The sequence below is a fragment of the Carcharhinus amblyrhynchos genome, unplaced genomic scaffold (assembly GCF_965287045.1).
Source record: "Carcharhinus amblyrhynchos unplaced genomic scaffold, sCarAmb.v2.hapA scaffold_50, whole genome shotgun sequence".
Classification (NCBI taxonomy): Eukaryota; Metazoa; Chordata; class Chondrichthyes; order Carcharhiniformes; family Carcharhinidae; genus Carcharhinus; species Carcharhinus amblyrhynchos.
The window spans coordinates 1627642-1650793 of NW_027649791.1; the positions used below are offsets into that span (position 1 = coordinate 1627642).

At 43.2% G+C, this 23152-nt stretch overlaps 1 protein-coding gene across 1 annotated transcript in view; it reads left to right on the top strand.

The window, feature by feature from the left end:
* Positions 1 to 791: 791 nt before the first annotated feature.
* fndc1 (fibronectin type III domain containing 1) overlaps positions 792 to 23152 on the top strand; it is a 221630-nt gene continuing 199269 nt past the window's right edge. The window contains exon 1 of the mRNA XM_080182267.1: positions 792 to 918. Within this exon, the coding sequence (XP_080038393.1) occupies positions 855 to 918 (64 nt within the window). The 5' untranslated portion in view covers positions 792 to 854. The remainder of the gene's footprint in view (positions 919 to 23152) is intronic.

Sequence of the window (23152 nt, forward strand, 5' to 3'; positions counted from 1 at the left end):
TGTCTTCTGAGGAGGTCAGTGCGGTTTTTCGCTGTTGCGCATCAGAACTGTCGATCTATGAGTCAAGCTCCATATCCTGTTCTTCTAAGGGCATCTTTCAGCGTCTGGAGGTGTCTGTTGCGATCCTCCTCATCTGAGTAGATCCTGTGTATATGGAGAGCTTGTCTGTAGGGGATGGCTTCTTTAACGTGTTTAGGGTGGAAGCTGGAGAAGTGGAGCATTATAAACATTGCAACCCCAGGTAGATCAAGAAGGTCTATTTATCACTGTCAGACAGTGGGTGGGACCAGGTGTTTTGCGATCTAAAATACATTGAGGAGAAATTAAGATGAGTAGCAATTGGGTATCTATTTTAAGAAAGTCCTCTTTGGAATGTCTGATTATATAGCAATTGAAAAAAGCCGCGAGTTTAAAACACTGCAGAGAGCAGAGAGAATAGATGCTGAACGCACTATCTCGGTACATAATCTGCAGGTGTATGGCAATTCATGTTGTACCTGTATGTTGTGCGCAGCATCCATCAGTGCACTTCCCAGTTGTATCCAGCCTGGGGCAATCTGTTCTCGCCCAGCAACATAGCTTTACGCAGTTTCTCAGTGAGGACAGTGGAAGGGGGTTTCAGGATATCACATGATCGATAGCGGGTGTGGGTCGAGGGAGATCGGTGTTTCCACCGGCTGTCGGAGGAGGGAGACAGTGGTTATTGGGTTATTGAGAGCTGGGAAGGAAAGGAGAGGTTATTGGCGTGTGTGCGTGTGGGACAGCCTTCCTCTTGTGGGATACCTGAAACAACTTGTTCCTTGCGAGCGGAGAGTGTAGTAGCTGCTGCCCCAGTTCCCGGCACCGAACCTAATATGTTCACAGCGGTAACTTGTCTCACCTTCATGGCCACACTCATTGCTGCAGAGCCGCAGGAAGGTAGGGGGAAGTCTACATTTTCTTATATTATTTTTAAACGAAGCAAAGGAACGCTTATGAGAAACGTTTAAAAATGTTCAGTTTTGCAAAGATTTGTCAGAGGAAAGAACAACTATAAAACGTTTTTTTAACGAATGATTATTTTGTCTGGTAAAATATTTTTTCGTTCTACCTGGGGAGTAATTTGGGTTAATTCGCTTTATTTATTTTGAATGCGATGTTATTTTCAGCCCTGTTGAATGGACTGTTTAAATGAGGCTGGATCCCCTGAACTAATTATTCAGAAACGCTTTTGATTACGGACTGGGTTGAAACTGAAGACACAGAAGTCATCCCAGCAACTGATTCAAAGTTGAATGTAGTGTGCAGACTGAGTTTGTACTTCCTCACTTGTTGTCTCCTGAGAATCCTATCTTTTCAGTTAGAACTTCAGTTAGAATCGTGCTAATTTCAATTTATTTTTAAATTTGCGAAATAAGCAGAGTTTCGAATTTGCAAGTACTATTTTCAAGCTTTGCATTTTTAAACTATCATAAACATGCTTTTCCTACATTGCCCCAATTCGCAATGTTTACAGTCGCCTTTTAAAATAAACGTGTAGACTTTAGGTGAATGCTGGCCAGATTGAGAGACTTGGGCAGAGCCATAGTCCTTAGTGGAAACGGATTTCTGTAGCAAAGTGAACGTGAAAAACGTTTTCAAAAATGTTTTGATTGAATTTTCCGTCTTTTAAATTGGTCTGGTCTGATTGGTTGTTGACAGTCCTTTCCTACTGTTCCTCTAAATCAGTTTATAAATTACACAGGAAAGTGGCAATCATTTAGTTGAGAGTTTTGTTTTATTGCTTCTATGTGACTAATAAGTAGAACCAACATATCCTACTTTTAAAACCAATTAAGTATCATTTTTATTAAAGTTATGATCGCCATTGACACCCCGGTTATTGGTAAGTTCTAGCACCAGTGCAATTGAGGAAATCTGATTTTAACAACTGGCTTCAAGTTTAATGTGACAAAAGTGTTTAATTCTAGCTCAATACTGAATGAGTCACCAGCACTTTGTTGAGATATGAGATTATTGTGAATGGTGGGGAATAATGAAACAACTAACCAGAGGAAAGGGAACTTCAAATATTCCTTTCCTCAATGATTGGGGAGCCCAGCACAAAAGCATTTGTAATCATTTTCAGCCAGAAGTACCAAGTGGATGATCCATTTCAGCCTTCTCCTGAAGTCCCCAGCACACAGATACAAACTTGATTCACCCCATGTGATATAAAGAAATAACTAAATGTACTGAAACGGATATAGGCCCTGTCAACAATCCCAGCAATGGTACTGAAAACCTGTATTCCAGAACTAGCTCCACCCCTAGGAAGCTGAGCATAGCTACAAAACTGGCATCAACTTGACAATGTTGAAAATTGTCCAGGTTTGTCCTGTCCAAAAGAAAACAGGACAAATTAGAGCCCCATCTGTCTGGATCATGAACTAAGTGATGAAAAGGGCTGTCAACAATTCTATCAAATGACACTTACTTGGTAATAACCTGCTCACATATGCTCAGTTTGGATTATGGTAGGGTCACTCAGCTCCTGACCTCGTTACAACCTTGGTCCAAATGCGGAACAAAGAACTGCATTCAAGAATTGAGACGAGAGCAACCGCCCTGGTCATCAAGGCAGAATTTGACTGAGTCGGGCATCAAGGAGTCCTAGCAAAACAGGAATCAGTGGGAATGAGGGAATGGGGAAATGCTGGGGAAGGTGGGGGGTGAAACTCTTACACTATTTCGACTCATATCTGGCATAAGGAAATGGATTTTGGAGGTCAATCAACTCAGCTCAAGGGCATCACTGCAGGAGTTCGTCAGGGTAGTGTCCTAGGTCCAACCATCTTCAGCTGTTTCATCAATGAACTTCCATCCTAAGGCCAGAAGTTGTTATATTCACTGATGTGTTCAGCACCATTTGTGATTCCTTAGGTACTGCAATAGTCAGTATCCATATGCAGATTTAGGTCACATTCAAGCCTGGGCTACAGTAGCAAGTAATATTTGCATCAGGCAATGACCATCTCCGACCAGAGAGTGTTTAACCACCACTTGGTAACATTCAATGGCATTAACATTGCGGAATCCTGTGCAATCAACATCCTGGGGGTTACCGTTGACCAGAAACTGAACTGGATTTGCCATATAAATTCTGTCACTACAAGAGCACGTCAAAGACTAGGAATTCTAGAGATACATACAAATATCACCATCTGCAAGATCTCCTCCAAGCAATACTTTATTCTGACTTGGAACTATATTGCTGATCCTTCACAGTTGCTGGGACAAAACGCTGGAACTCTTTTTTAACAACATTTTGGGTGTACCTACACCTAGAATCATAGAATCCCACAGTGCAGAAGAAGGCCATTTAGCCCATCAAGTCTGCACCAACCACAACCCCACTCAGGCTCTATCCCCATAACCCCATGCATTTACCCTAGCTAGTTCCCTGACACTAAGAGGTAATTCAACATGACCAATCCACCTAACCAGCACATGTTTGGACTGTGGGAGGAAACCCCCTCAGACACGGGGAGAATGTGCAAACTCCACACAGTGACCCAAGTAAGGAATCAAACCTGGATCCCTGGGGCTGAGGCAGCTGTGCTAACCACTGTGCTACCATGTTGCCCCTGAATTGCAGTGGTTTGGAAAGGAATTGGGGACGGACAATAAATGCTGGCCTAGCCAGTGAAGTGCATATCCTGCAAATGAATGAAAAAGGTAGATCCCTGCAGTATGAATTAACTTTCCAAAGCCTGACATTTGAGTTGTAGACAATCATGTTGCAGACGTATTCCTTGTTTAAATCTGCTTTTGAAATGACTGAATTCCACCCCAGCTTATTATTCATAAATTTATATATATTGAATGAAGTGGGGCTACCTATTTTAATTTGTTTTACAATATTCAGACTGTCATTTTCTGGAGGTTATTTAATTACAGGGAATTTAAACAGCATAGAATCATAGTTTCATCATAGAAACCCTACAGTATGGAAAGAGGCCATTCGGCCCATCGAATCCACACTGACCACAATCCCACCCAGGCCCTACCCCCAAATCCTTATGTATTTTACCCACTGATCCCTCTAACCTATGCATCTCAGGACACTAAGGGGCAATTTTAGCATGGCCAATCAACCTAACCTGCACAGTTTTGGACTGTGGGAGGAAACCAGAGCACCTGGAGGAAACCCACACAGACATGAGGAGAATGTGCAAACTCCACACAGACAGTGACCCAAGCCGGGAATCGAACCCAGGTCCTTGGAGCTGTGAAGCAGCAGTGCTAACCACTGTGCTACTGTGCCGCCCAAATCTATTGGAAATCATTTTTAAAATTCCATTCAGACATACTTTCTTGATTCAAGAACTGATATTTCCTGCTGAAACTTTATTTATGGATGAGGGCCAAACTTTAAAATTGGAAAATATATCAAAAAAGATTAGTTCTGAATAAATATGGAAATTGCATCAGATTGGACTGGCTCTGTTCAACCTCTCCTGTGAAGAAGTGGAAGACTGTTTCTGGGTTCTGTCACAGGTGACACTATTGTTATTATTGGAAGGACAGCAAAACCCTGTCCAAAAGGAATGCCTAATTGACTGACATTGGGTTGCATTATTTGGTAATCTGTGGGGTATGGGACAGAACAAGTCTGTTCAATAGATTCACAGTATTTTTCTTTATGTGACTGAATTGCGTCTTTTTGGGCATTTATACAAAAACAAGTAGTATGCTCATAATTTTCCTATGCTGTTCAGGAAAGAACTAAAATGTAAACTTTTTTCCAACATTTCCAGCACAAGCTCTCACTTTTCAATAGGTACCATACAGATAATGTCTCAGACGCCACTATCAGTATTCCTGGGTATGTCCTGTGCCACTGGCAGGACCAACCCAGCAAAGGTGGTGGCGCAGTGATATACAGTTGGCAGAAAGTTAACCTCAGAATCCTCAACATCGACTCTGGACCCCATAGAGTCATAGAGATTTACAGCAAGGAAACAGGCAATTTGGCCCAACTTGTCCATGCTGCCCTTTTTTTTTTAAAACCCCTAAACGAATCCCAATTGCCCATATTCCTCTATACCCATTGTACCCATATGACTGTCTAAATGCTTTTTGAAAGATAAAATTGTACCTGCCTCTACTGCTACTTCTGGCAGCTTGTTCCAGATGCTCCCCACCCTCTGAAAAAAATGCCCTTCTGGACACTTTTGTATCTCTCCCCTCTCGCCTTAAACCTATGCCCTCTAGTTTTAGACTCCCCTACCTTTTGGGAAAAGATATCAACTATCTACCTTGTGTATGCCCCTCATTATTTTATAGCCCTCTATAAGGTCACCCCTCAGCCTCCTGCGCTCCAGAGAGAAAAGTCCCAGTCTATTCAGCCTATTCCTTTTAACTAAATTCATCAAGTCCCGGTAGCATCCTAGTAAATCTTTTCTACAGTCTTTCTAGTTTGATAATATCCTTTCACCGGGTCAAACACAGGGAAGGAAACCTCCTGCTGATCACCACGTACCATTACCCCACCCTGCCCTCAGCCAATGAATCAGTACTGCTCCATGATGAAGTCAATTCGGAGGAAGCACTGAGAATAGCAAGGGTGCCCTCAGGATGGATGACTTCAATGTCCATCACCAGGAGTGGCTCGGTAGTACCATCACAGACTGAGCTGACCAGTTCCTAAAGGACATAGCGGCTGGACGTGAATCAAGGATGGTACGTAGCTTCCCTGGTGCCAGGGTCAGGAATGTAGCTGCAGGACATTCTGGAGAGGGAGGGTGAACAGCCAGTGATAGTGGTACACATAGATATCAATGACATAAGTAACAAAGGGATGAGGTCCTGAAAGCTGAATATAGGAAGTTAGGAGATAAATTAAGATGCAAGGCCTCAAATGCAGTAATCTCAGGATTACTCCCAGTACCATGTGCTGGCGAGAGCAAAGATACCAGGATAGATTCGGTGAATGCATGGCGGGAGAAATGGTGCACCAGGGAAAGGTTTAGATTTTGAGGCGGTGGGACCTGCACAAGCCAGACAGGTTGCACCTGGGCAGAGCTGGGACCAATAGCCTAGCAGGGGCTTTTGCTAGTTATGTTCAGAAGGTTTCAAACTAGCATAGTAGGGGATGGGAACCAAAGGATAAGAGTCAGATTCAGATCAGGAAACAGGAGGTAGAATATTAGTTAGTGATGAAGTCAGTAGCTCAGACCAAAGAAACGAGGGCTAAAACTCAGCCAACAAAAGAAATTGACAGGGTTGAGCTGTTTACACTTTATGGCAAGGAGCATAACAAACAAGGCAGATTAACTAAGAGCACGTGTAGACACATTGCAGCATGATGTTGTTATTATAACAGAAACTTGGCTAAAATGGGGACAAAATTGGCTGCTCAATATTCCTGGATATTGAGTTTTCACAGCATGAAGTCTCACAACACCAGGTCCTAAAGTTTGTGATTGCATATGCCCTGTTTGTGAATACAAGTCCTCACTCACCTGATGAAGGAGCAGCACTACGAAAGCTTGTACTGCCAAATAACCTGTTGGACTTTAACCTGGTGTTGTGAGACTTCTTGCTGTGCTTACCCCTGTACAACACCAGTATTTCCACATTAAAGAGTTTTCGGGCAGGATCGACTAAGTGAGTGTAGCATGATGGCACAGTGGTTAGCACTGCTGCCTTACGGCGTCAAGGTTTGATTCCTAGCTTGAGTCTCTGTCTGTGTAGAGTCTGCGTGGGTTTCCTCCGGGTGCTCCGGTTTCTTCCCACAGTCCGAAAGGCATGCAGGTTAGGTGTATTGGCCATGCTAAATTTTCTGTGTGTCAGAATATGGCAACTAGGTGGTTTTCACGGTAACTTCATTGCATTGTTAATGTAAGCCTACTTGTGACACGAGTAAACTAAACTACTGGTTAAAGAATCAATTACAGTGGTGAGAAGGGATGACATACTAAGTGGGTTAACAAATGAGGCTTTATGGGTTAAGCTCATGAATAGAAAAGAAGCAGCCACGTTATTAGGAGTATACTACAGACCCTCAAATAGTGACAATGAGATAGAAGAACAAATATGTAGACAAATTTCTACCTGTAGGAATAAGAAGACAATAATAGAACATTACAGTACAGTACAGACCCTTTAGCCTTGATGTTGTGCCGACCTGTGAAACCAGTCTAAAGCCCATCTAACCGACACTATTCCAATATCATCCATATGTTTATCCAATGACCATTTAAATACCCTTAATGTTGTCGAGTACACTGTTGTTGCAGGCAGGGCATTCCACGCCCTTACTACTCTCTGAGTAAAGAACCTACCCCTGACATCTGTCCTATATCTATCACCCTTCGGTTTAAAGCTATGTCCCCTCATGCTAGCCATCTCTATCCGAGGAAAAAGGGTGGTCAGCGTGAACCTATCTAATCTTCTGATCATCTTATATATCTCTATTAAAGTCACCTCTTAACCTTCTTCTCTCTAACGAAAACAGTCTCAAGCCCCTCAGCCTTTCTTCATAAGACCTTCCCACTATACCAGGCAACACCCTGGTAAATCTCCTCTGCACCCTTTCTAATGCTTTCACATCCTTCCTATAATGCGGCAACCAGAACTGTACGCCATATTCCAAATACGGTTTTGTACAGCTGCAACATGACCTCATGGCTCCGAAACTCAATCCCTCTACCAATAAAAGCTAACACACTGTAAGCCTTCTTAACAACCCTAACAACCTGGGTGCCAACTTTGAGGGATCTGTGCACATGGACACCGAGATCTCTCTGCTCATCCACACTACCAAGTATCTTACCATTAGCCCAGTACTCTGTATTCCTGTTACTCCTTCCAAAGTGAATCACCTGACACATTTCCGCATTAAACTCCATTTGCCACCTCTCAGCCCAGCTCTGCAGCTTATCTGTAATGGTAAGAGACTTTAGCTATACTAATATCAACCGGCTTTGAAACAAATGGGCCATTGATGATGAATAATTTAGGAATTTTTGTGACAACCTCAATGAGAGGAGGTACAATTCTAGATTTCGTTTAGGGAAATGACGATGGGTAAGTGAGTGAAGTGACAATGGGCGTTCGTATCGGGGATAGTAACTACAATTAGATTCGATTTAATATTATTATGAAAAAGAACAGAGAAAAAAATCAGGAGTAAAAATTTTAAACTGGGAGAAGTTTTACAAAACTGAGAAGTGATTTGGCTGGGGTGGATTGGACAAGACTGATAAAGGATAAATCAGTGATAAACCAGTGGGAAGCACAAATAAGTGAGACCCTTACAGTACAGAGCAGACATGTCCCCTCCAAAAATAAGAATGGTACTGCCAAATCTAGACCCCCATGGCTGTCTAGAAAAGTACAGTGTAAGATTAAAAAGAAAGCTTGTTATAGTCACAAAAAACTCAACACTGCAGACAGTCAAGAGGAGTATAGAAAGTATAGGGATCATGTAAAAAAGAAACAAGGAAATCAGAGAGGGCATGAAAAAATAATAGCAAGCAGGATATGGGGCAACTCAAAGATATTTTACCACTATAAAAAGAGCAAAAGGATAGTTAAGGAAAACGTGGGACCTATCAGATGAAGAAGGGCACTTGTGTGAAGATGCTGACGATATGGAAAGAGTTTTAAATTTTTTTTGTCCCTGTATTCGCAAAGGAAAGGGATGATGTGAATATAATAATCCAAGAGAAGCAGTGTGAAATATTGGATCAAATAAGCATCATGAAAGAGGAAGTGTTAGAGGAGTTGGAACCTTGAAAGTGGATAAGCCACCAAGTCCGGATGGATTGTTACCTAGAATGTTGGAGGAGGTCTGGGAGGAAATAACAAATACTCTGAGGATGATTTTCCAATCATCATTATGCACAGGTGAGGTACCTGAGGACTGAACGAATGCGAAAATGGTTCCGTTGTTTAAAAAAGAGAAAATGGCAACCAATTATGGGCCAGTTAGTCTTACTACGATGGTGGGCTAAATGTCAGCATGGTTTTGTTATGGGAAGGCCGTGCCTTACAAATTTGGTTGAATTCTTTGAGAAAATGGTGAGGGTAGTGCAGTGGATATTGTTTATATGGATCTTAGTGAGGCATTTGGCACACTGGTCAATAAAGAAAAAGCTCTTGGGATACAGGATAATATAGTGAATTGGATCCAAAATTCCATAGGGAACAAAGGTATGGTCGATGGCTACTCTTGCTAACGGAAAGCTATTTCAAGTGGTCTTCCACAGGGCTCAGTGTTGGGACTCTTGGTAAGGATTTGAACTTGAATGTGGGGGACATGATTGGGAAATTTGCAGGTGACACAAAAATTGGCCATGTGGTGGATAGTGTAGAGAATAGCTGTAACCTCTAAAATGATATAGATAGGATGCTGGAGTGGGCAATGAAGTAGCAGATGGAGTTTAGGGACATCAAACAGTAAACGCGAATAAAGAATGAACAGAAATAATAGAGAATGTTGTAAAGAAGGTATACTGAATACCCTCCTCCATTGTCAGAGGTATAGAATGTAAAAGTAGGAATATACTGATGAAACTGTACAAGACACTGCTGAGATCACAGCTGGAGTATAGTGTGCAGTTCTGGTCACCATATTACAGGAAGAACATAATTGCTCTGGAGAGAATGCACAGAAGTTTTACCAGAATGTTTCCAGGGCTGGAGAACTGTAGCTACAAGAACAGATAGGAGATGTTGGGATTGTTTTTCTTGGAAGAGAAAAGGCTGAGGGGTGACATTATTGAGGTGACAAAATTGTGAGGGGTAGAGATGGAATAGACAGGAGGAACTTGTTTCTCTGGACAGAGTTCAAAAGCCAGGGGTCATGGATTCGCTTAAAGTAGCAGGAGGATTAGAGACTATGAGGAAAAATCTGTGGTGGAGGCAGAGACCTTAAACTTATTTAAAAAGTACCTGGTTCTGCAGATTCCAGCCAGAGGATATGGAGGTTTTGGCAGGGGTACAGAAAAGATTTACAGGATGTTGCCTGGTATGGAGGGTATGAGGAGAGGTCGGAGAAACTTGGCTTGTTCTCAGTGGAATGACAGAGGTTGAGAGGCGACAGGATAGAAGTCTCAAAGAATGGGAGGCATGGACAGAATGGATAGCCAGAAGCTTTTCCCTAGGGTGTAAGAGTCAATTACTAGGTGACATTGGTTTAAGGCGTGAGGGGCGAGGAGATTTACGACGTAAGTTTTTTTTTTAGGAGGATGATGGATGCCTGGAACTCGTTGCCGGGGGAGGTAGTGGAAACAGATACAATAGTGACTTTTAAGGAGCATTTTGACAAATACATGAATAAGGTGGGAATAGAGGGAATATGGTCCCTGGAAGGGTAGGGGATTTTAGTTTAGATGGGTAGCACAGTTGGTGCAAGATTGGAGGGCCGAAGTGCCTGCTCCTGTGCTGTAATTTTCCTTGTCCTTTGTTTTTTAAGTGCTGTAAGTTACAGGGCTACAACTGTGCAGGAAGATGCGATTAGAAAGGGCACAGAGTGATAGAGTTGTACGCTGCAGAAAAGGCCCTTTGGGGCATAAGCTGACAACTATCACTAAAGGTGTGCTAATCCCATTTTCTGGCACTTGTCCCATATCCTTGAATGCTATGATATTTCAAGTGCTCGTCAAAATACTTTTTAAAGATTGCAAGATTTCCAGCTTCTGCTACTTTCCCAGGCAGAGTGAAAAATGCTTTTTCAAATCCCCTTTGAATCTTCTGCCATTTACCCTAAAATCTGTGCCCCTTGTGATTTACTCCTCAGTCAAGGGGAATAACTGCTTTCTATTCACCCTGTCCACACCCCTCATTATCTTGTTCACCTCAGTTATGTCTCCTCTTAGCCTTTTCTGCTTTATAGAAAACAATCCAAGCTTATCCATACTGAAACGGTATGTAGATAATCCAACTAGGGAAGGGGCCATACTGGACCTGGTATTGGGGAATGAGCCCGGCCAGGTGGTCGATGTTTCAGTAGGGGAGCAGTTCAGGAACAGTGACCACAATTCAGTAAGCTTTTAGGTACTGATGGATAAAGATAAATGTAGTGCTCAAGTTAAGGTGCTAAATTGGGGGAAGACAATTACAACAATATTGGGCAGAAAGTGAAGAATGTAGATTGAGGGCAGATGTTTGAGGGCAAATCAACATCTGGCATGTGGGAGGCTTTCAGGTGAAAGTTGACAGGGATTCAGAACCAGCACATTCCTGTAAGGATGAAAGGTAAGTATGGCAAGTTTTGGGAACCTCGGATAAAGAAGGATATTGTGAGCCTAATCAAAGAGAAAAAGGCAGCATTTGTCAAAGCTAGGAGGCTGGGAACACATGAAGCAAGTGTGGAATACAAGGAAAGTAGAAAGAAACTTAAACAAAGAGTAAGAAGGACTAAAAGGGGTCATGAAAAAGCATTGGCCAGCAGGATAAAGGAAAATCCCAAGGCTTTTTACACCTATATAAAGAGCAAGAAGGTTGGCCCACTCGAGGACAAGGGAGGGAATCTATGCATGAGCCAGAGGAAATGGGCGAGCTATTAAATGAGTACTTTGCGTTAGTATTCACCAAAGAGAAGGACTTGGTGGATGATGAGTCTGGGAAAGGATGTGTAGATAGTTTGAGTTGTGTTGAGATCAAGGTGGTTTTGGGTTTCATGAGAAACATCAAGATAAAAAGCCTCCAGGGCCTGACAGGATATGCCCCAGAATGCTGAGAGAGGCAAGGGCGAAAACTGCTGGGGCCTTGAGAGAAATCTTTGTATCCTCACTGGCTACAGGGGAGGTCCCAGAGGATGGGAGAATAACCAGTGTTGTTCCTTTGTTTAAGGGTAGCAAGAATAATCCAGGTAATTACAGGCCGGTGAGCCTTACATCAGTGGTAGGGAAATTAATGGAGAGGATTCTTCGAGACAGGATTTATTCCCACTTGAAAATAAGTGGACGTATTAGTGAGAGGCAACGTGGTTTTGTGAAGCGAAGGTCATGTCTCACGAACCTTGATTGAGTTTTTTGAGGAAATGACAAAGATACTTGATGAGGGTAGGGCAGTGGATGTTGTCCACGTGGACTTCAGTAAGGTCTTTGACAAGGTCCCTCATGGCAGACTGGTGCAGAAGGTGAAGTCGCTTGGGATCAGAGGTGAGCTGGTAAGGTGGATACAAAACTGGCTCGGTCAAAGAAGACAGAGGGTAGCAGTGGAAGGGTGTGTTTCTGAATGGAGGGCTGTGACAAGCGGCGTTCCTCAGGGATCAGTGCTGAGACCTTTGCTGTTTGTAATATATATAAATGATTTGGAGGAAAATGTAACTGGATTGATTAATAAGTTTGAGGATGACGCAAAGGTTGATGGGTTTATGGATATTGATGAGGACCATCAGAGGATATAGCAGAATATTGATCAGTTGGAGACTTGGGCGAGAAATGGCATATGGAGTTTAATCGGACAAATGTGAGGTAATGCATTTTGGAAGGCCTGATACAGATAGGAAATAAACAGTAAATGGCAGAACCTTTAAGAGTATTGATAGACAAAGAGGTCTGGGTATTCGGGTACACGGGTCACTGAAAGTGGCAATACAGGTGGAGAAGGTATTCAAGAAGACATGTGGTATGCTTGCCTTCATTGGCCAAGGCATTGAGTTCTAAAATTGGCAAGTCATGTTGCAGCTTTATAGAATCTTAGTTTAGGCTGCACTTGGAATATAGTGTTCAATTCTGGTTGCCACATTACCAGAAGGATGTGGAGGCTTTGGAGAGGGTACAGAAAAGATTTACCAGGATGTTGCCTGGTCTGGATGGCATTAGCTATGAGGAGAGATTAGAGAAACTTGGTTTGTTCTCACTGGAGCACAGAGGTTGAGGGGTGACCTGATAGAAGTCTACAAGATTGAGAGGCATGGACAGAGTGGATAGTCAGAAACTTTTTCCCAGAGTGGAAGAGTCAATTACTAGGGGGCATAGGATTAAGGTGTGAGGGGCAAGGTTTAAAGGAGATGTACAAGGCAGATGTTTTACACAGAGTAGTGGGTGCCTGGAACTCATTGCAGGGGAGGTAGTGGAAGCGGATATGGTAGTGACTTTTAAGGGGCATCTTGACAAGTACATGAATAGGATGGGAATAGAAGGAAATGGACCCCAGAAGGGTAGGGGGTTAAATCAGGCAGCATTGTCGGTGCAGGCTTGGAGGGCCAAAGAGCCTGTTCCTTTGCTGCAATTTTCTTTGTTCTTTGTTCTTGTCCAGTTTCTCCTTACAGCTGAAATGTCGATTCCATGCATCATTCTTGTGAATGTCCTCTGTAACCCCTCGAGTGCAATCGCATCCTTCCAATAGGTGACCAGAATTGCACGCTGTGGCCCAACAAATGTTCTGTACAACTCCAACAGCTCTTTCTCTTCTACTCTATGCCATGACTGATAGAAGCAAGTGAACCATACGCTGCCTTAACTATCCTAATCACCTGCTCTGCTGCCTTCAGAGATCTGTGAATAAATACCCCAAGATCCATTTGTTACATTGAGCTTCCCAGTGTCCTGCCATTTAAATGTCCTGCCCTAGTCAGGTTACTTCCTCAGGAGTGCATCATCTTGGAGATTTTGCAGACGATGTCCTATTACACTTTGTACAGGAGCTGTTTGCTCCTGGTATCGCAGGAGTTGTTCTTGATGTTGATGTTGTCTCGCAGGCTAGTGGTGTTGTCAATGCTGTCTCACTGGTTGATGATGTCGCTGGAGTTGATGGTGTCTCACTGGCTAGTGATGTTGCTGGTGTTAAGGATCAACAAGGTCATCTATGTGCAGATACACAGAGATGGGTGAGATCCTAAATGAATATTTCCCATCGGTATTTACAGTTGAGGAAAGCATGGATGTCAAGGACCTTGGGGAAATAAGCAGTGATGTCTTGAGTGTGCATATTATAGAGAAGGGGGTGCTAGAAGTCTTAAAGCACATCAAGATAGATAAATCCCCGGGATCTGATGAAGTGTATCCCCGGACATAGTGGAAGGTTGGTTGGTGATGTTGCTGATGTTGACTCACTGGTTAGTGATGTTCCTGGTTTTGATGTTGTCTCAATGGTTCATGATGTTGCTGCTATTGATGTTGTCTTACTGATTAGTGTTGTTGATGTTGTCTCACTGAGAGTACTGTTGCCAGTGTTGATATTGTCTTTATGGTTAGTGATGTTGCTGGTGTTCTTGATTTTGTCCCACTGTTTGGTCATATTGCTGGTGTTGATGTTGTCTCACTGGTTAGTGATGTTGCTGGTGTCTCACTGGCTAGTGCTGTTGCTGGTGTTGATGCTGTCTCACTGGTTAGTGATGTTGCTGGTATTATTGATGTTGTCTCACTGGCTAATGAAGTCGCTGGCGTTGTTGATGGTGCCTCATTAGTTGGTCATGTTTCTGGTGGTGTTGATCTTAACTCACTGATTCGTTATGCTTGTGGTGCTGATGTTGTTTCACTGTTTGGTAACATTGCTTTGATTTGATTTATTATTGACACATATATTTAACATACAGTGAGAAGTTTCTTGCATGCTATACAGGCAAAACATACCATTCATAGAGAAGGAAACGAGAGGGTGCAGAATGTGGTGTTACAATCATAGCTAGGATGTATAGGAAGATCAACTTAATGCAAATTAGGTCCATTCAAAAGTCTGACAGCAGCAGGGAAGAAGCTGTTTTTGAGTCAGTTGGTACCTGACCTCAGACTTCTGTATCTTTTTCCTGAAGGAAGGTGGAAGAGAGAATGTCCGGAGTGCGTGGGGTCCTTAATTATGCTGGCTGCTTGGCTGAGGCAGCGGCAAGTGTAGACAGAGTCAATGGATGGGAGGCTGATTTGTGTGATGGATTGGGTTACATTTACGACCTTTTGTAATTCCCTGTGGTCTTGGGCAGAGCAGGAGCCATACCAAGCTGTGATACAACCAGGAAGAATGCTTTCTATGGTGCATCTGGAAAAGTCGGTGAGAGTCATAGCTGACATGCCAAATTTCCTTAGTCTTCTGAGAAAGTAGAGGTGTTAGTGGGCTTTTTTAACTATCGCCTTGGGGGGACCAGGACACGTTGGTGATCTGGATACCTAAAATCCTGAAGTTCTCAACCCATTCTACTTCATCTCCATTGATGTAGTCAGGGGCACGTTCTCCTTTAAGCTTCCTGAAGTCAATGACAATCTCCTTCGATTTGTTGACATTGAGGGAGAGATTATTGTCGCTGCACAGTTCACCAGTTTCTTTATCTCATTCCTGTACTCTGTCTCGTCGTTGTTTGAAATCCACTGCACTATGGTGGGGTTGTCAGCAAACTTGATAATCCAATTGGAGGGGTATTTCGCCACACAGTCATAGGTTTATAAGGAGTATACAAGGGACCTGCGAGCACAACTTTGTGGGGCACCGATGTTGAGGATGATTGTGGAGGAGATGTGCCTTTCCTTACTGATTGTGGTTTGTGAATTAGGAAGTCGCAGAGGGAGGTGCCGAGGCCCAGGCCATGGAGTTTGGAGATGAGTTTTGTGGGAATAATGGTGTTGGAGGCTGAGCTGTAGTCAATAAATAGGAGTCTGACTTAGGTGTCTTCATTATTGAGGTGTTCCAAGGTTGAGTGCAGGGCCAGGGAGATGGTGTCTGTTGTGGCGATAGGCAAATTGTAGTGGATCCAGGTAGTCCGGGAGACTGGGATTGATTCGTGCCATGACTAACCTTTCGAAGCACTTCATAATGATGGATGTCAGAGGTTTTTCTTAGGCACCGGGATGATGGTCATCTTCCTAAAGCAGATAGGGACTTCAGAATGTTGTAAAGAGAGGTTGAAGATGTCTGTGAATACTCCCGTCAGCTGATCCCAACAGGATCTGAGTGCTCATCTGGGTACCCCATCCGGGCCAGTTGCTTTCCATGGGTTGACCTTCGAGAAAGCTGCTCTGACATCTGCAATGGTGACCCCCAGATACAGGTTCATCCTCACCTCTATTATTCAACTCTTTTTTGTCTATGTTTGAGCCAAGGCTATAAGACCAGGAACTGAGTGCACCTTGTCTAATGCCTCATTATTCTTTCTTTTAATATGGAGACAAGAACTGTATTTCCAAATGTGGTCTAACCAATGTTCAATGCAATTTTAGCATAATTTCTCTGCTTTTAAATTTTATCCCTGAAGAAGTAAACCTCATTGCACTGTTTGCTTTATTAATGGCTGTAATAACCTGTGCTATTACTTCAATGATTTATGTACCTCTTTGTTCCTCCACTGCATTTAATCTCTTATTAAATGCAATGGATTCTGGAGAGTAGTCCATGGTGAGTCTGGTGGGATGGAACTTGTTGATGTCATCATATAGTTGTTTCAGTGATTGTTCACCATGAGTCCAAAGGAAGGAAATGTCATTGATGTATCTAGTGTATAGCGTCGGTTGAAGGTCCTGTGTGGTGAAGAGGTCTTGTTTGAACAGTTGAACCAGGAGCACCCCTCGTCACGATGGATGTCTCGGTACCCTACGCTAGCACCACCCATGACGATGGCATTGCTGCAACTGCCTCAGTGACTAATGCTGACAACTGCCAGTTTCCAGAGGCAATTTTATAACTCATCTGCTTCATCCTGGACCACAATGTTTTCACCTTCAACCAGTTCTTCTTCCAGACGCGTGGAACAGCCATGGGGACCAAATTCGCACCCCAATATGCCGACATCTTCTTGCACAGGTTCGAACAAGGTCTCCTCACTGCACAGGACCTTCAACCGTTGCGATACACTAGGTACATCGATGACATTTTCTTCCTTTTAGACTCATGGCGAACAATCACTGTAACGACTATATGATGACATCAAGTTCCACCCCACCATCAGACTCACCATAGACTACCCTCCAGAATCGGTTGCATTCTTGGACACATGCATCTCCAGCAAGTACGGTCACCTCAGCACTTCACTGTACCGCAAGCCCATGGATAACATCACGATGCTCCACCCTAAACACGTTAAAGAAGCCACCCCCTACAGATAAGCCCTCTGTATACACAGGATCTGCTCACTTGAGGAGGATTGCAACAGACACCTCCAGACACTGAAAGATGCCCTCGTAAGAACAGGGTTTGGCACTCGACTCATCGATCGACAGTTCCAACACGCCACAGCAAAAAAACTACACTGACCTCCTCAGAAGACAAACACGGGACACGGTGGACAGAGTACCCTTCGTCGTCCAGTACTTCCCCAGAGTGGAGAAGCTATGACATCTTCTCTGGAGCCTTCAACGTGTCATTGATGAAGGCGAACATCTTGCCAAGGCCATCCCCACACCTCCACTTCTTGCCTTCAAACAACCGCACAACCTCAAACAGACCATTATCCACAACAAACTACCCAGCCTTCAGGAGAACAATGACCACGACACCACACAACCCTGTCACAGCAACCTCTGCAAGACATGCCGAAACATCAACAAGAATGCCATCATCTCATGTGAGAACACAATCCACCAGGTACACGGGTACATATACTAGCAACTCGGCCAACGTTGTCTATCTGATACGCTGCAAGGACAGGATGTCTGGAAGCATGGTACATTGGGGAGATCGTGCAGATACTACTGCAACAGATGAATGAACACCGCTTGACAATCACCAGGCAAGACTGTTCCCTTCCTGTTGGCAAACACTTCAGTGGTCATGGGCATTTGGCCTCTGACCTTCGGGTAAGCATTCGGCCTCTGACCTTTGGGTAAGCGTTCTCCAAGGCGGCCTTCACGAAACGATAACGCAGAGTCACTAAGAAGAGATTGATAGCCAAGTTCCGCACACATGACAACGGCCTCAACCAGGATCTTGGGTTCTTGCCTGCTGCAAGAGATCCGTGGATAGGTTTATGGATGGAAAGGGATTGGTTTAGGTTAGAGGGTCATTGTTTTTTAACTGGTCGGCGCAACATCGTGGGCCGAAGGGCCTGTTCTGCGCTGTAATGTTCTATGTTCTATATCTCACAATCTGTAACCCCCACAACTTGTCTGGGCTTGCAAACTCTCACTAACTGTCCTGGCTGGAGACAATACACATCTCTTTAACCTGCGCATAACCCTCTCTCCATTCACATTGTCTGTACCTTTAAGACTTGATTACCTCAAAGACTCACATTCCAACTATTATTTTGTAAATTGAGTTTGTGTCTTTATATGCCTTGTGTGTGAACGGAACTCCCACTCACCTGATGAAGGAGCAGCACTCCGAAAGCTAGTGGCTTGTGCTACCAAATAAACCTGTTGGACTTTAACCTGGTGTCATGAGACTTCTGACGTTGTTGCTGTTGCCTGAATGGTTAGTGATGTTGTAGATGTTGACTCAGGTTAGTGATGTTGCTGTGTTTCTGATGTTCTCTCGCTCGTTAGTGGTGTTGTTGATTAGCTGGCGCCTCAATTGTGTTTCATTAGTGAGTGGCGTTGCCATTGTTGTTGATGTTGGCTCACTGGTGAATGGTACTGCTGGTGTTCATAGAATTTCTGCAGTGATAAATGAGGCCATTTGGCCCATTGAGTCTGTACTGACCAGAAATCCTACTCAGGCCCTATTCCTATAACCCCACATACTTACCCTGTTACTAAGGTCAATTTAGCATGGCCAATCAAACTGATCCACACATCTTTAGACTGAGAGGAAACCCATGCAGGTGTGGGGAGAACATGCAAACTCCACACAGACAGTGACCCAAGGCTGTGTGAGACAGCAGTGCTAATCATTGTGCCGCCCACATGTTGTTAATGTTGTCTCACTGGTTAGTGATGTTGCTGGTGTTCATGTTGTCTCACTGGTTAGTGATGTTGCTGGTGTTGATGTTGTCTCACTGGTTAGTGATGTTGCTGGTGTTCATGTTGTCTCACTGGTTAGTGATGTTGCTGGTGTTGATGTCTCACTGGTTAGTGATGTTGCTGGTGTTCATGTTGTCTCACTGGTTAGTGATGTTGCTGGTGTTCATGTTGTCTCACTGGTTAGTGATGTTGCTGGTGTTGATGTCTCACTGGTTAGTGATGTTGCTGGTGTTGATGTTGTCTCACTGGTTAGTGATGTTGCTGGTGTTGATGTTGTCTCACTGGTTAGTGATGTTGCTGGTGTTGATGTTGTCTCACTGGTTAGTGATGTTGCTGGTGTTCATGTTGTCTCACTGGTTAGTGATGTTGCTGGTGTTCATGTTGTCTCACTGGTTAGTGATGTTGCTGGTGTTGATGTCTCACTGGTTAGTGATGTTGCTGGTGTTGATGTTGTCTCACTGGTTAGTGATGTTGCTGGTGTTGATGTTGTCTCACTGGTTAGTGATGTTGCTGGTGTTGATGTTGTCTCACTGGTTAGTGATGTTGCTGGTGTTGATGTTGTCTCACTGGTTAGTGATGTTGCTGGTGTTGATGTTGTCTCACTGGTTAGTGATGTTGCTGGTGTTCATGTTGTCTCACTGGTTAGTGATGTTGCTGGTGTTGATGTCTCACTGGTTAGTGATGTTGCTGGTGTTCATGTTGTCTCACTGGTTAGTGATGTTGCTGGTGTTGATGTCTCACTGGTTAGTGATGTTGCTGGTGTTGATGTTGTCTCACTGGTTAGTGATGTTGCTGGTGTTGATGTCTCACTGGTTAGTGATGTTGCTGGTGTTCATGTTGTCTCACTGGTTAGTGATGTTGCTGGTGTTCATGTTGTCTCACTGGTTAGTGATGTTGCTGGTGTTGATGTCTCACTGGTTAGTGATGTTGCTGGTGTTCATGTTGTCTCACTGGTTAGTGATGTTGCTGGTGTTCATGTTGTCTCACTGGTTAGTGATGTTGCTGGTGTTGATGTCTCACTGGTTAGTGATGTTGCTGGTGTTGATGTTGTCTCACTGGTTAGTGATGTTGCTGGTGTTGATGTCTCACTGGTTAGTGATGTTGCTGGTGTTCATGTTGTCTCACTGGTTAGTGATGTTGCTGGTGTTCATGTTGTCTCACTGGTTAGTGATGTTGCTGGTGTTGATGTCTCACTGGTTAGTGATGTTGCTGGTGTTCATGTTGTCTCACTGGTTAGTGATGTTGCTGGTGTTCATGTTGTCTCACTGGTTAGTGATGTTGCTGGTGTTGATGTCTCACTGGTTAGTGATGTTGCTGGTGTTCATGTTGTCTCACTGGTTAGTGATGTTGCTGGTGTTCATGTTGTCTCACTGGTTAGTGATGTTGCTGGTGTTCATGTTGTCTCACTGGATAGTGATGTTGCTGGTGTTCATGTTGTCTCACTGGTTAGTGATGTTGCTGGTGTTCATAGAATTGTAAAATCCTACAGTGATGAAGGCCGCCATTCGGCCCTCAAGTTTGCACTGACCTCAATCCCACCCAGGCCCTATTCCCGTAACCCCACATATTTACTCCTGTTAATCTTGTGACATCCCTCTGACCCCTAATTCTGAACTCTCCCGCTATTGGGAGAATTCTTTTGAACCTACCCTGTCTAACCCTGTTGAAATCTTAAGGCGACCTGATAGAAGTTTACAAAATGTTGAGAGGAATAGATAGGGTGGACTCTCAGAGGCTATTTCCCCGGTTTGAAATGGTCGCTACGAGAGGACACAGATTTAAGGTGCGGGGAGGGAGGTTCAGAAGTGATGTTAGGAGTAAGTTTTTCACTGAGGGTGGTGAGTGAATGGAATCGGCTGCCGTCAGTGGTGGTGGAGGCGAACTCGCTGGGGTCTTTTAAAAGACTTCTGGATGAGTATATGGGGTTTAATGAGATTGAGGGTTATAGATAGGTCTGTAGGTAGGTAGGTGATGTGATCGGCGCAACTTGTGGGCCGAAGGGCCTGTTTGTGCTGTAGTGTTCTATGTTCTATGTTCTATGTTCTATGAGATCCCCTCTCACTCTTCTAAAATCTAGTTAATATAATCCTAAGGGACTTCGTCTCTCCTCGTATGACAAAATTGTCATCCCAGGAATCCCTTCTGAGATAAGGACACCAAAACTGCAAACAGTAATCCGGTGTCACCTCACCAACACCCTATACAAATGTAGCAAAACATTCCGATACCTATAATCAAATCTTCTTTCTATGAAGGCCAGTGTTTCATTGACCACCTTTACTGCCTGCTGTAACTGCGCACTTATTTTCAGTGACTGATGCACAAGGACTCATCATGTATCCACCTCTCTCAATTTATATCCATTCAAGTAATAATCTGTCTTCCTATTATTGCTACTAAAATGGATAACCTCAATTATTCACATTTGTACTGCATCTACCATGCAGATACCTACACACTCAGCCTATCCAAATTGCGCTAAAGCATTTCAGCATCCTCCTCACAACTCGCCCTCCTGCCAACTTTGTATCATCTGCAAATTTGGAGATAATACATTGTTTTCTCTTGCAAATCATTAATATATAATGTGAACAGATTTGCACAGATCCCTGCAGAACTCCACTAGTCACTGACTGCTAATCAGAAAAGACTCATTTACACCAACTCTTCACTTCCTATCTGCTAACCAGCTTTCTATCCATCTCAAAATATTACCTGCAAGATATTACGCGCTTTAACTTTACATAGTAGTCTCTTATGTGCAACCTTGTTGAAAGCTTTCTGAAAGTCTAAATAAACCACATCCACTGGTTCTCCTCGGTCAATTCTACTAGTTACACCCTCAAACAATTCCAGTAGATTTGTCGAGCATAATTTTGCTTTTGTACATCCATGCTGACTTTGTCTGATTATACCACTGCCTTTCAAATGCTGAGTTATGAAATCCTTGATAATAGACTCTAGCAACTTCCCTTGTACCGACATTAGGCTCACTGGTCTATATTTCCCTGTTTTCTTTGTACCTCCCTTTTGGGATGAAGCTCATCAGGAGCTAGAGATTTATCCACCTTCAATCCCATGAATTTCCCCACAACAGTTTCTCTATTCATGCTCATTTTCTTCAGCTCCTCATTAGAACATGTTTCTCTCAGCTATTCTGGTACATTATTCATATCTTCCCTTGTGAAGACTGAAGCAAAGTGCAAATTTAATTCCTCAGTCACTTCTTTATTCCCCAGTATGAATTCTCCTGATTCTGACTATAAGGGGTCTACTTTTGTCAATCTTTTTCTCTTCACACATCAATAGAAACTTTTACAGTCAGTTTTTATATTCTCTGCTTCCTGGCATACAGGTACAGCAGATAATAAAGGAAAGCTATTGGCAAATTGGCATTTATAGCTAAAGGAATAGAATACAAAGGTAAGAAAGCATTGTCTCAACTATACAAGGCATTGGTGAGGCCGCACCTAGCGTATTGGTTCCCTTATTTGAGGAAAGATGTAGTGGCATTGGAGGCAGTTCAGAGGAGACTCACTAGATTGTTTCCAGAGGTGAGGGGTTTGTCATATGAAGAGAGATTGAATGGTTTAGGCCTATACGCTCTGGAATTTAGAAGAATGAGGGGAGATCAAATTGAGGTGTCTGAGATGATAAAAAGAATGATAAAATGGACGTGGAGAGGATGCTTCCTCTTGTGGGGCATTCTAGGACGAGAGGTCATGGTTTTAGGATAAGGGATAGCAAATTTAAAACACAGTTGAGGAGAAACTACTTCTTCCATTTAATTCTAACAACTGAATAGAGAATTAATATGTTGCAGCTTTATACCTTAAGAGAATATTACACAAAGGGCAAGACAACACAACAAACAAAGGCAAAATAATTTAAATTACTAGTTAATTTTGATTTTTTAAGTTACTTCAAAGATGGAACAAATACATCAAAAATTAAATGGCAGTGATTGGAGAAAACTGCTGGAAATTGGAGTAGAAAATGTTGGAAATGTGTGATTTTATGTTTTGGAATACTAATCCTCCTGAACCATTTAACCATGTTTCCATATCAGCAACAATACTATATTTACAGGTTACCACTAATCTAGTCACTCAATTCAGGCAAACTCCTCCTGGCGTTCAATAGGTTTGCTAAATATTGTGAGATGCACAAAGATAACATCCGACTTTTTTGCATTCGATTGGGATCTCAACATGGCTGATGATTTCCTGCTGGATCAAACTATATTAGATTTGGCCAAAATCACTGACACATCCCTTCTGTCATCAAAAGCCAATCAACTCATCATGGTGGCTTTCTGCCTTGCTGCTTATGGCAGCTCCAGTACAAATACC